At 18.6% G+C, this 15,945-nt stretch overlaps 2 protein-coding genes across 2 annotated transcripts; both read right to left on the reverse strand.

The window, feature by feature from the left end:
• Window positions 1-2,564: 2,564 nt before the first annotated feature.
• Window positions 2,565-3,899, reverse strand: PGO_001970 (variable surface protein; the record flags this gene model as incomplete). The annotated part of the gene is made up of 3 exons (XM_028691044.1): window positions 2,565-2,729; window positions 2,856-3,410; window positions 3,879-3,899. 3 exons carry the CDS (start codon window positions 3,897-3,899, stop codon window positions 2,565-2,567), a joined length of 741 nt encoding a protein of 246 aa, XP_028546845.1.
• A 3,975-nt stretch (window positions 3,900-7,874) lies between these two features.
• PGO_001975 (variable surface protein) lies at window positions 7,875-9,082 on the reverse strand (the record flags this gene model as incomplete). Its single annotated transcript, XM_028691045.1, has 3 exons — window positions 7,875-8,030; window positions 8,163-8,831; window positions 9,005-9,082. The coding sequence occupies 3 exons, from the start codon at window positions 9,080-9,082 to the stop codon at window positions 7,875-7,877; spliced, it is 903 nt and encodes a 300-aa protein (XP_028546846.1).
• Window positions 9,083-15,945: the final 6,863 nt, after the last annotated feature.

The raw sequence follows: 15,945 nt of genomic DNA on the forward strand, positions 1-15,945 counted from the left end.
GTTTAAATTCTATAGATGAGCATATAAAAAGTAGTTTTGAATTTTCTACCTTTTATAGAAATTAATATATTATAATTTATTGCTTGTACACATAATTATTTCAAGGAATCTGTATAATTACACTATATCTAACACCTCTTGTTTAATAATATAATTTTTATAAGCATAATTCCTTATTGAAGTAAAAAATGTACTTGTAAAATAAATGTATTATATTTATTTATACTATTAAGGGATTTCATAATAATCCAATTATTATTAAATAATAAAAATTTATAAATCATTTATTTTATGAAAAAAATTAGGTCATGATCTGTTACGGTTAATGGATTAGGAGACGATCAATCAAAAAAGGTATTTAGATTAAAATGAAATAATACGAATTAAAAATATGCAAATTTAGGGAAAATTAAATCAAGGACATAAAAAGATATATATTTATTTAAATTAATTCGAAGTACTTCATGGTTTGAAAAATGATAGAATTAATTCTATATAAATATTAAATAATATTATAAATATATAAATTATGATTATTAGTTATCGAATTTAATACACACAATAACCCTAATTACTAAATAAACGATCCAGTATATATAATAGTAATATATGTGTATATTCTTTTTTTGCAAATTACATATTATTTTTACTGTATACGATTTTATTATTATTATTAAATTAATCATTATATATCTTTATATTATATTTTATCAGATATGAACAAAAGTACCCCTTTACAAAAGAAAAAATACATATATTTCTATGTTCGTGCGATTATATTTATTCATATTAAGTAAATTCACTTAAATATTTTTGTATATTAAATAATATATATTTTATAATTATGCATTTAAATGTTTTTATTAAATATTCTCTGTAAATAACATTCTGAGTATCTATTCGCGTAATAACGTTGATTATATAATATAGCCATATTTATATTTTAAAAAAAATTACTACAAGTATATTTATATAAAATATATTAATTAAGACTTTTTAGTAATTTTTATTAAAATTAGTATATATTCTTAATTTATAAGATTCTTTGCATATATTTTTTTTAATATTATATCACTTCTTCATTTATTAATTCTAAATACACTTAAAAGGTATTTTATATTTTATGTACACAAATGCTGTGCATATGAGTTACAAACATGAAATGATAATGCATATTGATTTATGTATAATACATTTTATTTCTTTAAAGATGTATATAAGTCATATATACCTAGTACATTCATAAGTATTTATGAAAATTTGTTAATGTATTTGTATATTGTTATTAATCTTATCAAATAATATGGATGCTTATAATTATATATTTACCTGGAATGTATTCTTCTTTATATGTATAATAAGGTGTGTTTTCTTAACGAAAAAATAATAATATTTTATAAAACATTTAGTTTTATATAATGGAAAGAATATTCATTCAAATACTTATTAATTTTTATTTTTAATGAAATCTGGAATTATTCCAACTGGATTGCTTTTTACATTTATATTTCTATATTTTTAAGAATCAAATGCAATTGTTTCTTATTCCTAAATATGAGAATATCATATATAAAGAAACATATATATTCATATTTTACAATTCATTCACTATTATACGTGAATTACAAAATAAAAGCTTTATATAACCTATGGTATATATCATTTACTTCGAAAAATGGGAACATATCTGTTCATATAACTTAGACATGATATATTTATATCAACTATTTATAATAAAAAAAATTATATTACATATTTCTCACAAAAATATATAATCACAGGATGCTATATGATAATATCTTTTGTTTACCTGTTATAATTTTTCATTTATGAATTAGCCTTATATAAAATTAATTTTTGGTTATTCTTTAGGCTATAATTCTCTTTTAAATTATCAATTTTTATGTATTAATAACACTGTTATTATGTAGTATAATAATATAGTCCTTTGCTACAAAAAAAAAAAAAAAAGTATATTTACTTTTTCTCATACAATTTGCACACATATTCAGGAATTAAAAATAAATAAAAATATATATATATGATTATTTTCTAAAATATAATTATTTTTCTTTTTTATATATAGAAAATTTTATTTACAGTTTATCTGAAATATAAATATCATAAATTAGATTAATAATTACTATTTTTTTAATTCAATGCTACTATTAATTTATGATCAATTATATAATCTTTACATGATATAAAAAAAATATTTTTATAATTATAATAATTTCATTGAACTAATTAATCAATATATTACTGTAAAATAATTCATGACATATGATATCATGATAAAATATTGAAACTCCTAAAATGTTCTTAAACATTAAAGAAAGCATTCTTAAATTTATTATTTATATATTAGAATTAATATTTTTTTTTTATTTCTATTTTCAATGGATTTTTATAGGATTTTTTGTAATTATTGTATAAGACATGATAAATTTTTATTTTTATTAATATTTTTTTTTTATGAACTGGAATATATGCTCATTAAAATTTTCCCACTTAAATTTATATCAATATAATTGGAGCAACTATGTATTTTGAATCAATAAAAATTACACTGGGTTATATCCTCTGTATTCCTCATTTGCATGATCATAAAATGAATTAAAAGACTCTAATGTATAATTAATGTTTCGATGGTTTTGTCCATTTAAATTACTTATCATATTTCTTAACTTTATTGTGTTATTGAGTAACTGCCTTCCTACGGGTGTAAGCTTGTATGTTTAAAAACAATATTAAATATATGTAATATATTAATTTATTTTTGATGGATATGAACTTCATATAAATTATATAAAAAATGATATTATGTATATATATTAATGAAATTTGTAGTTAACTTTATATAAAACTCCAAAACCTATAAAAGTCAAAACTACAGCAAGAATACTATTACCAATTATTTTTAAGCTTGTATAACTATTGTCTCTTAATTGTGACTCATGAACAGTTATAGTTGTTCTTAATTCATGCTCAAGTTGTTCTTGTATTGAGGGATGCATTTCTTGTCCTACAAATAAATCTACACCTTTTTTTTCTTCGGAAAAAGTAGTTCCTTTAAAATTTCTATCCACCACAGGTTCATAGCACTTTAGTTTATGTACCAAGTTTTTTGGATCGTAATCATTATAATTTTCGACGACTATTGGGCATTGATTTGTTTTCATATTAAGGCACAAATCCTTAAAATTACTATATATGTCGGCTTTATCATTAATAAAATTAAGCAATACAGTGCAGTTATTATTTTCTTTGCTAACCATACTACTAAGATAATTAAAATCAACATAGTATTCATATAGTTTCTTTCTCATTTTCCAATCATTTTTCGTAGGTATTGCATAATCCAGATAACATTCTTCAATTTTGGGATACCGAAGAACAGTAAAAGTTATCTTAATATAGCATTAATTTTTCCATAAAAAATGAGAGAATCTTTTGCTGTATTTGGAAAAACTTTATTTAGTTCTTCATATAACCAGTAGCTAAAATGTTTGCAAATGTTATTTTTATAATGATCTTCTTTTCATATTTTGTCTTTTTTTACTAAATAATGTACGAGTTTTGAACAAATGTGTTTATTATCTGGCTAATCCTCTAATGTATTATACTTCGAAGCACAATATTGTCGATTACCCGTTGTTAAATTCATAGAGTCTATATTTAACATTTGGTAAAATTTTACTTATGCAAAATCCCTTGTCCTAAACACCTAAAAATTAATATATAAATATCATAATAATAAATAGATTATTTATTCAATATAAAAAATATGTATTTTTAATCCTTATTTCATTAAATGTATTATGAAAAAACACAATGAAATGTTATAAATAATGAATGTATATTAAAAAGTCTCATACATTGATCGATGGAGAATCCATTTTTTAATTTATTAATATGCATAATGTATGAAACTGAAAAAAATATTTATGATCATAAATAATTATATTATAAAATATTTAAGCTACATGCAATCATTTGAAAATAATTAAAAAAAATTAAAAACCTTTATAAGTATATTAATTTTAAATATTCTTTTAAAAATTGTAATGTATTTACAAATCATAAGATTCAAAGTTCTAAATGAATTAATCTATTAATGAATATTATGAATCTGTATGAACAGTTCATTAAAGGCTAATTACGTAAATTTTATATAATAATCAATATACATTTACAATAACACATTAAAATATTTCATGTTTTTTCCATCAAAATAGTATAAATAATATATATGAATGATCTATAAAAACATAACTATATAAACAATCTTTTATTCCATTTATTTTAAAATTATATATATACTCAGGATATATTTATTGTATAATATAAAATAAATTGTGAATAATTAAAAACAATATCTGTACACAGATATAAAAAGATAATATGTGCTTTATGGATATAATATGCTCATAATGATTTGGTAAATTTTAATTTTCAAGCATTTTGTCATTTATTGTACAAAATAATATTAATCTGTGATAGAATAATTACGAAATATTTGAAAAATCATAATTTTTATAAAATGATGAATTTATTTATCCACTTAATAGGTGATAATTCAGGTAAAATTTAACTTTTCTATTATCCATGCTTATTTTCACTTGAGCATACTATCAATTAAAAATAAGTTTTATATTTAATATTAATTAAAATTATCGAATGAAAATTAATATAATACATGGAATATGTATTTCATTTTATGTAAAAAAATTATTAATATATCAAATGAAAAATGTAAGAATTTATTTAAATATGCATTTTTTTTTATAATAATACTGCATTACAAGAAATATTTTAATTAGCATAATATTTATGAAATGTTTAAAACTAATAACATTATAATCCTGTAAGAAGTGATATATGGAATTTATAAATATTTTTGACAAGTTAATAATTAAATGCAGTTCATGAAGTTTACCATTTTACCAAATAATATATATCCTATATGTTACAACAAATTTTATATGTTAAAATCAGCATATATTTTATGCTTCATTAAAATTGAGTTCAACGTATTTTTGTATATTATCATAATTGTGATTATTGTGAATTTCTTATAGTTATAAATTGAACATTAGTATTAGTTAAATGATGATATTATAAACGTTATATTTTATATCAACTGTCCATATAATAAAATGAAATTCGTTTTTTTCATGATAAATAGCTTATGTATAATACATTTATATCTATATTATGTAAACTATTATTTTATTTAAAAAAAATAATATATATATAATAATAAATAATAAATAAAAATTTTTTTTTATTGTTCCCTTTTATATATATTGCAATATAGATAAAAATTACATAATAAAAAATCCTTTTATAGATTATATTGCAGATTCACATTTGTCCCACTTTATTATTATACAAAAATTATACAAGTCTTGATATTTTTATTAAATTTTTAAAGCAATATTATAACTAGGGAATAAGAAACTACCTATTTAAATAAAAAATAATAAATTGTTGAAAATTGTCTGGAATAAGTGCAAAAAATATTGTAATGATATAAAAAGCGACTTATAAAATATTATGCATAAAATTTCTTATCCGAAACATTAGATATTAATAAAAATATATGAAGTATTGATACACATTCATGTTCATGATTTGGTAAAGTATATAATTTTATAAATAATAAATGTAATAAATGGTACTATATTAATTTAAAACAGGAGTAAATCATTTACTGATAACATTAAATGTTTAATTAATGCTGAAATGCTGAATATAGATGGAATAGAAAAATTTATTTATTTAAAGCATGATTAAAGCAAAAAAAATTATTTGTATGTATAAATTTATAGTATACGTATTAAGAAGAACAATCAGACATAAATAATGTATTATTAATCTATAAAATTAATTAACATTTATTATAATCATAAATAAATTTAGAAAATCAATTAACTCATAAATTTCATTAAATGATCAATAAAACATAAAAAGCAATATAACTAATGTAATAAAATTATTCCTACATATTAAATTGAAAAAATTGTTAAGCAACCATTAAATAAAATTAGCTAAAAGAAAATTTTTTTTAAAGGTGTAAATCATAAACCTTGTATAAGATAAAATTTATATATACATAGCATTTTTTATAAATTCACAGTAAGCATATTAAAAAATATTCATGAAAGTTTTGTGCTATATGAGTTCAAAAAATAATACCATATAATGAAAAAAAAAAAAACCTTGTAATATTATTTCAATACATATTTAAAATATACAGTTTTATATAAAATGCAATAGAAATTATTTATTGCAAGAATCCATAAGCTGTTGTTACATTTTTGCATATGCACAGAGAGGTGAATTAATGCTTCCAGAAAAACAAGAATCTAAATAATTTTAATACTTTACAGAATTTTAATAAACGCATTTTGAAAATGGGATGATTGAAAAATTCATAATGATTTAAAATATACTATTTTCAAGAATGGTAATAAAAAAGTAGAAAAATGTTCATAGGTTTGATTTATAATTTAAAAGATATTTACTAATAAATCTCGAATTATTATTATTTTTAGGCGAAATCTTCTACTGATACACACAAATGAATTATATAATTCATTATAATGAATTTGAAATATAATAAATTCTGTATTAAAAGAGAAAATCTTAATATATCTGTGAAAACATTATTTCATAAATATCATGCCTTAATTCGGACAAAATTTTTTCATCTAAGGATATAACTTTTTAGCATAAATAAAGATTCATATTCTTTTTATAATATAATCATTTCTTTTATATATTATGTAAAAATTGCATAATAATTTTAATTTAATGCTATTTTTTTTATACAAATATTATATTGATATATATTTAAACATTTATTTTATATATATGTTCTTTTAAAATTTTTCTGGAATTTTTTGCTTATTATTATTTCACTACACTTTATGGTAAATATTGTATGAAACGAATAATGAAAGTTTGATTAAATGGGAAAAAAAAATAATATAATAATAACAATTTCTTATGTGTTAAGGAAAAAAATAGGCAATATCCTATACAATATAGAGCATGAATTTGCTGAATAGATATATTATATATGTATAGTAAAGAGGCAATCCTTTTTTAATATTTTGTTCACTGAGGTATATATATATAACATATATATCATTATAAGCATGAAGTGTTAAAATGTTTAATTTTTCTTGTAGCTTCGGTTATATTCTATATACAAGATACTTATTTACAATAACTTCTTTTTGCAGGGTGATTCGTAATTATATTGTATATATTAGCTTAAACATATATGATCTATTATGCATTATCATTTTTAATAATATTTATTTATTGTTAAAATTTTATTATTAATTGTGAATTAAAATTTTATTATTAATTGTGAATTAAAATTTTATATATTAATTCATAGTATAATAACCTTATTATAAATGGAACGTAAAAATTGCAAATTTAACAAACTGTAATATATACGCACAAATGAATGTATCATTATTTTTTAGCGAGTATATAATGTATGTCAATATGAATGCAATCAGTTTTGTCAATAACGCATAATATATATTTTTTTTAAAATACATATAAATCATGTGTTATAGTAAGAAATTTTTTTTATATTTTCTTAATATAATTTTGCTTATTTATATTAATTAAAAATGTATTTTGCATGTTTTTTAAATGAAATAATATAAATGTTAAATACTTATTTATTATAATGCTTTTTATAATTATTCATCCTTTATAGAGGCTTATATGTGAAAAATAAAATTAATATAATTTTTTTCATAACAAAAAAAAGCACTTTTTATAGCCCTAAGAATCATTACATTTTACATATAATATTTTATTTAATTACATATTTAATAACAATATTAATCAAAATTATATAGTACATTATATGTCTTATCACTTAAAATATTTCTAGGTACTTCAAAAGATTGCATCTTATTTCTGTCATTATCTACCATATTCCATTCATAACGTTTCTTTAATATTGAAGGTATTAAACGAGAACCAATTTTTGTAAACTAATTTTATATATAAATAAATTTATGCAATAAAAATATAAATATTATTATTAGAAATTTATTTTTTAAAATTATTTAGAAATTTTTTTTGTAGTATAAATATATATACATATATATATATAAATGATTAACCTTAAAACAAATAAATAAGAGTATAGATATTAAAATAGTTACAACGACTGTAATTATAATAGGAGTTAAAATATTACTTCGGCAATTATTTATTACTACAGGTTCAGGAGGTAATAGAATTTTACTATTTACATCCATTAATAATTCTAATTTATTATTATATTTTTCTATGAATTGACTTGTTGCATTATAAAAATCTTGATTTTTTGTAGCGTTATTGTCGTCAGATATCAAATCTTCATAATTAATTTTTTGATGCATATGCTGTAGAGCTTTAAGTATATCCAAATCTTCATCTATAATATTATGATTATAACTTGCGCATACATGCTCGATATTACCTATCGTATAAGTTTTAAATATGTACATATATGAATCGTATATATTTTGTATATACTGAATATTATTTATTTCCTTAAGATTGCAACTTATCCAATAATAAAAATATTTACATCCGGCTTCTATTAATGTGATATCCTTTATAGAACTTATAGCAGACAAATATAGCATAGATTGAATGCATATATCCTTTTTATTTAATCTATTATCATTTAAAATGTTTTTTTTTATAATTTCTGGGCATTTAGGGCCCCATAGACCTCCCCCATTATCACCTTTATATTTATCTATAATTTCTTTAAAGAAGAGAAATAAATGTAAAAAGTAATTCTATAGGGATAAAAAAAAAATGGTATAAAATAATTAGAATTTATTGAATATATTTACAATTATATATGGAAAATTATATTTGTAAGCATAGTATAATTTTTATTTCCATTATAATAATTCAATATTACATCTATTATTGCCATTTCTGAATATATTATAATTTTTTAAGTGACAAAATTTGAATAATAAGATTTTTGAGTGCAAAATATAATTTTTAAAGGACAAAAATATATTAATAAAAATCTGCTCATTCTTCTTTCATATTTTTATATAATTGTGGGATATATATCTTCCGTGCACTATTTCACTTGCTTATACCTATTTTAAATGTAGAATTAATCATTAGTCTAATATAAAATGTCCTTCATATAATATATTTAAATATTGCATTTTTTATATATTAATATATTATATGAAAAACTTTTATAATCCCTGTTGAATTGTTTTTTTAAAGGTATCGAAACACTTGACAAAAATATTATTGTTCTGGTATTCTCATTAAATTAAAAGTATATAATAATAAAACATGTTAGTCTGGGTACATGGAAAACTACGATTTTTACATACATTTTTATAGTTCATATAATTATTTTTTTTATCCAAATGATACAATACCTAGAATAACTATAATATAGAATGACAAAATTAGTAATTTTTTTTACTCCTGTATAAATACTTATTGGCATGTATAAATATAAATTAATTATACTTGCATGAGTTTTTTTATGATTCGATGCGATGCATTTTTTTATAGAATTTATATTTTATAAACATTAAAATTTATATATGCAGTAATGTAACATAATGCCGTAAGGGTATATATATATAATTTTTATTTTTATATTTTAAACATTCAATAAAAAAAATAGAAATCATTATATAATATAAACATATTACAGAAGAATTAAGTAATACTTATTTTACACCCATATATTTTAACATAATTTTTATTACTACTAGTTCTTTAAATTCTGACTACAAATATCCAAAATTTTAAAATTTCACAATATGCTAGACAAAAAGAAATTAAAGTTAAATATATTAATATGAATTTAGAAATAATATTGTAATTAAAATAATGTAATGCATTTATTAACATATATCATTGTGAATATTTATAAATATATCAATTTTTAATTTTCTCATTTTTACCTTCATTTTTAGTTTATATAATTTGTTTTGAAATTACATCATCTAAATATTGTAAAATAATAATACCGAATGTAAAATATTATTTAAACAATAATATATACATCAATATACAAAAAAAATATATTTAAAAAGATTTATTTCTTTGGGGAGTTTTATTATAATATAATATTATATTTAGTTTTTTTAATTTTAATTTATTATACTAATTCGTATGTGTATTTCTATATGCATTATATAAAAACACCCAGCACGTGGAATTATAGTATTCATTATAAAAATATATAATATTAGAAAATTTTTTATTTCTTTAAAGAATAATTTGTTCATATTTGAAATCAAAAAATAGTTTATTAGTTTTATTACTTATAATGCGCTCATATTTATATGATATATATATTTATATATAATAGATATCTTTTATTTTATTTTTTATAAAAAAAATTATCGAGCATATAAATCCTTTGTTATTTTTGGTAAAGAAAAATACTTTTTGAATAACATATGTTAACAGATATTTTTTTATAAATTAAATGAAAAATAAAATACTCATTATTCTATACATATAACTATTTTAGCAAGAATTATATTGAACGTAATTTATTAAATATTTTATAATGCATTTAACGAATTCTATTTAAAATTTTAGCACGTTATATTATTATTTATCACATATATCATTACCACGCTTAATGGAAAAATAGAAATAAAAAAATAACAAAATATAATAAATTAATACAAAATACATAGATTACATTGGTTCATATGTTATATAATGTATATATATTATAATACAAATGTAAAAATTAAAAACCGTAAAAATATGTTTAATAATAGAACTTTCTACAATTATATACAAAAATATTTATTAATTAAATATATATTGTAAATTATATTTTCCTCTACTTTTTCTCTAAAATATATTGTATGCATATAAAATGACTGTTATGTATATGAATAATCATCCATGATCTGATGTAATATCATATTAATTCATTGATCATAGCTACATTTATAAATTTATCTTAGACGAATTTTGTTATATTTCATATAAAAACTTCAATAAACTTAATTATAGGCGCTTATATCTAAAATGTTATCTTTCTCATAATTATATGCGTTTCTTTTGCTTCTTATGTGAATGATAAAAAGGAATATAGTAATATAATTACATTGGGGGAATTTCTATATTTAATATTTACTATAAAAATTAATATTTCTGTAACTATTAGAAAATGCTATAAATAAATTTCATCACAGAATTTATTATATTATTTTTCCCATTATATACGTGTGTAATTTTTTTTGAGTGTGTATGCAAAGTGATTATAAATAAAGCATTGCTTCTTATAAAACACCAAAAAAATAATTAGGTCATAAATAATTCTTCATATTATTCTTTAAACATGGACTATATAATAATCCTATACCCTTAAAAATTAAAAACAAATTAATACTTATATATATGTTGCAATGAATGATATATAATCACTAACACAAAAATTGTGCCTTAAATACAACATGAAATAATAATAAAAACAAATAATTCATTTTATTCTTTAAATTTAATGTATTATATAAATGTGTCTTCCTGAAAATCTATTAGATTAAATAGAAGATACAATAATGTTTCGTTTTTATTCATAAATAATATTAATAAATTATAACATATGTTTTTATTTAGCACATATTATTTATATGCAATAATCATAATTTTATCTATTGTAACTAAAATAAAATTCTATATATTGAGAATTTTATATTAAGAAAAGTTATATTCGTAACATTGTGAATATTATATATAATTAAATCAAGGTAATATAAAATATTATTATACCTAACAAAATAAAAATAAATATTAGTGAATTAAATAAAATGAGCATTGCAGTTTTATTCTAAATATCATGCAAGTATTTTATATGTACTATGTATTTATGTAGTATTCACATAAAAGTAATATATATACATAAAATACATAATAAAAATTTTCAGGGATGAAAATAAAATATAGAAATGAAAATAAACAAATAACAATAATTTTCAGGAATTTAAAAGAAAATATATTCTACTTCAAAAAATGAGAATAATTATTCATTAACCTAATTCATATACATTTATTTCTGTTATATTCATATGAATTCTCCTTATGTATATTACCTTTAAAATTATATATTTCACCTATATATTTAGGTTTTTCGAATTTATCATATCGGGTAATATATTTAGACTAATCCTATCATTTTTGACATTTATATTTTCTATGAAAAATTGTATTAGTTTAGGTATGATATTCCTACGAATTTTGTTGTTTTTAACGTATTTCTTACATTTTATTTTTCAGTTTTCCTTCAATGATGAAAATATTTTAAATACCTCTATATTTAACACTAATATATATAGTGACATTCCTGCAGGTTCTACATAAAAATTTTGCATGAGGTATATTTAAGACATAAAATAATATACGTAAAATTACATACAATAATTGTATTATTCGTTTACATATGTTTAATATCATTAAAAAGTGCATATACAGATTATTCAATAATTATGTTAATTAAAACAAGTAATTTCTACCATTTTAATGATTATATAATATAAAAAAAGAAGTTTGTTCACACTTTTTAAATAATTAATATAATAATATAATATTATTATAATTATAATTTGATATACCTACTGCTGTTATATATCAATTAAATGCATTTACTTTTTTATAAATTTTCCATATGTTTTTTATTTATTAAACACTAATATAATATTTTATTTATAATAATTTGAATTAATGAAATTATAATAGGAATAATTTTTTATTACTCTCATTTGTGTAATTTAAACATATCTATTTTCAATATAATATAGTAAAATTTTTAGAGCTTTAAATTCTCTAAAAATTATTGTGTTCATCATGTAAGATACCTATTACTGAATAATATTACACAATGCTAATTATTTATATATTTTTTTGTGTTCAAGTAAGCTCTAATTTACTAAAAATTATGAAACTAATTGATTATTAATTTTCTCATATATATATAACTTTATTTAATGTGTTCATAATATAGAGTACACCATTATTATTTCTGTTAAATCTTGTTTTAGAAATATGGTTAATATGTTAAATTTGAATACATATATTATAGTTTTTTATTATTATATTCATTAATTGACAATGCATGCTCCTAACGTATTTATTTCATATAATTTGTAGTACATATATTATTATTTTCCATTTACTAAAAATGAGTTAGATTTTTTTATTAATATACTACAGAAATCAAAAAAGTACTATGATTTTCATTTGTAGTATTATCAAAAATTTTAAAGGTTTTTGTTCTCATGATTATTTTTGTTATTTATTATGTGCATAAATGTATCGCTTTTTCTTAAATTTATTACATAAAACAAAAGAATGTTAACTAATAATTTCTATTATACTTTTGTTATGAGTATTCTATTGAATTATATGATATCCCAGATCTTTTTTCTATGAATTCTTCGCATGTATACTCAAGAGAACGCATTAATTTGAAATTATCTTTACTTTCTTTGTTTACGAGTCGACTTATAATCCTTTTTTTTTGTTTTGTATATGATACTCAAGGAGCACGCTGACAACAAACAATCAATATAATATATTTGTGAATACAACATTTATTAATTTAAATTTTCTTAATTATGTTTTATACAAATTTTAATGAAACGAAAAAAATAATTAATTGTATTTAGTATTAATCTTATTTAGAAAAAAAAATATTAATAATATTGCAAATGCTACAGTAGATAATATCAAGACAACTTGGTGTTAATCTACGCCATAATAATTATATAGGATTGGGGGGACGACATGGCATATAATCTTAATATGCATACACATATAATATTCTTCTTGATATTTTTTTAATAATTTACGCAAACTATAATTATTCCATGTATTATATATTTCTAAAAGTTTCTTATATTTTTTAAAACATTCTATCTAGAACGGCAGTTATAATAATTCTTTTTTAATTCATCTAAATAAATATGAAGTTCATTCAGATTTCCAGTGTATAAAATGTAAGATCATCATGATTATTTATATGATTAAAACATATATCAAGTCCACATTTTCCATTACCCTTATAAACAGCAATTATTTTTCCGTAATTTTCCTTTGTTTTTTTATAATAACATTGAGATTTCATCAGTTCATCCTAAAGGTTGTAATTGAAATATATACAACTACCTTTTTTTTCTCTTTCATATGGCTTATCTCTTATAAATTCTAAATATGTACGTAAGACAATACAATTAGAATTAAAATTGATATCATTGGGTTTTAATATATCTTTTATATCATTATTGATCACATGATTAAATTTATTGTGAAAATAATTGGATTCAATTTTATTTTTAGTGTTATTAATGTCATCGATACATTATGGAAATATACCATTAAAATTAAACCAAAAATATATGCAATAACATAATAAGCAGTTTTAAATAATATGTTATATAAAATGTTTTATGCTTGCATTTTATTTATAATAGAATTTTTATATTAGGCAATATAAATTATAATTTTAAAAACGAAGGAAAGCATATATTTATATCTCTATTGCTAGACATTATGTTACATATATGTGAAAGAACACAAAAAATTATAAAACGACAGTTTAAAAATTAATATAGCATATCAGCATTCTTCCATATGATGAACAATACATATAGTAATGCTTCATCATATTCCATAAAAGAATAGAATTAATTGATGAATATTACATTAGAAGAATAATTAAAATAAGAAAATATGGATTAGGAATACTGCAAATTATATATCAATATATTAATTTCTCTATTTTAAAAGAGAAACCTACAGCGAAAGGATATGTTGTACAGTTATAAGGTTAAATTTGTTTCACCATTTATTAAGTATATTTATTTGTCACAACTTCTAATAAATGTAAATTAATGGACAATTCACTAAACGATATAAAATTCTAAAGTATATAAGACTTGGGTATTGTTTTTAGGTATTAGTAATGTATGGTTCACAATATTTTAAATTTTAAACTGTTACATTTATATGTTTTAGTATTTTTATAATCATTCTTATTAAATTATTTATACTCATTATTGTTTTTTATTTTACCGATATATTTATCTATTTATATTGGCCACATAATATTATTAATTTTATAACATAATGAAATTAACAGTAGGAGTTTGCCTGATAATATATATATGTATTTTAATTCTATAATTATATTTCTTATTTATAATATATTTTCATTGTAAAAACATAGTTATTTTATAAAAAAATAAAACTTTTTATAAACTGTTATTTAGTACTTAATTTTTAATTTTAATATAATCCATATTATCTATATATATGTTAGAATATATTTATTTTATTTCATTTTTTATCTTCTAATGACATAGCATATACAATAACTTAATAATATAATAATGATCTTTATTACTGGTACCTATTTTTAGAATTTGATTAATTTAGTCACTTTTTTATTATGGTTATTTCATATGTTAATAAATCCTTTACATATTCTTATGTATAGTTTATTTTTTTTTTTTTTTATATATTTTTTAAAGGAATAAAGAAATTACTATAGATTTATCTCTAAATATTATTTACCTCGTTATTTTATAGTTTTCCTTTGAATTATATGTACTATTATCTAATATAAAATAATAAAGAAAAAAAAAATATATCTGTACAAATATGTTATATATAATAACTAATGTTATTATATTTTTTTCTTTTAAATAATGGTATTAGCAAATATTTATAATATTTATACAGGAATATATCTAATTATATTTGATTTTATTCAAAACTATGACTGCTTTTCTAAAAAATATATTTTTACTTTTGATTTTTCGTTAATATAATAAATAATACATATTATATATCATAAATAATTACTAATATGTTTTATGTTTTGCAAAGTTTAATTGTCAAGTC

The sequence above is a fragment of the Plasmodium gonderi genome (genome assembly GCF_002157705.1).
Source record: "Plasmodium gonderi DNA, contig: Pgo-contig_210, whole genome shotgun sequence".
Taxonomy (NCBI): domain Eukaryota; phylum Apicomplexa; class Aconoidasida; order Haemosporida; family Plasmodiidae; genus Plasmodium; species Plasmodium gonderi.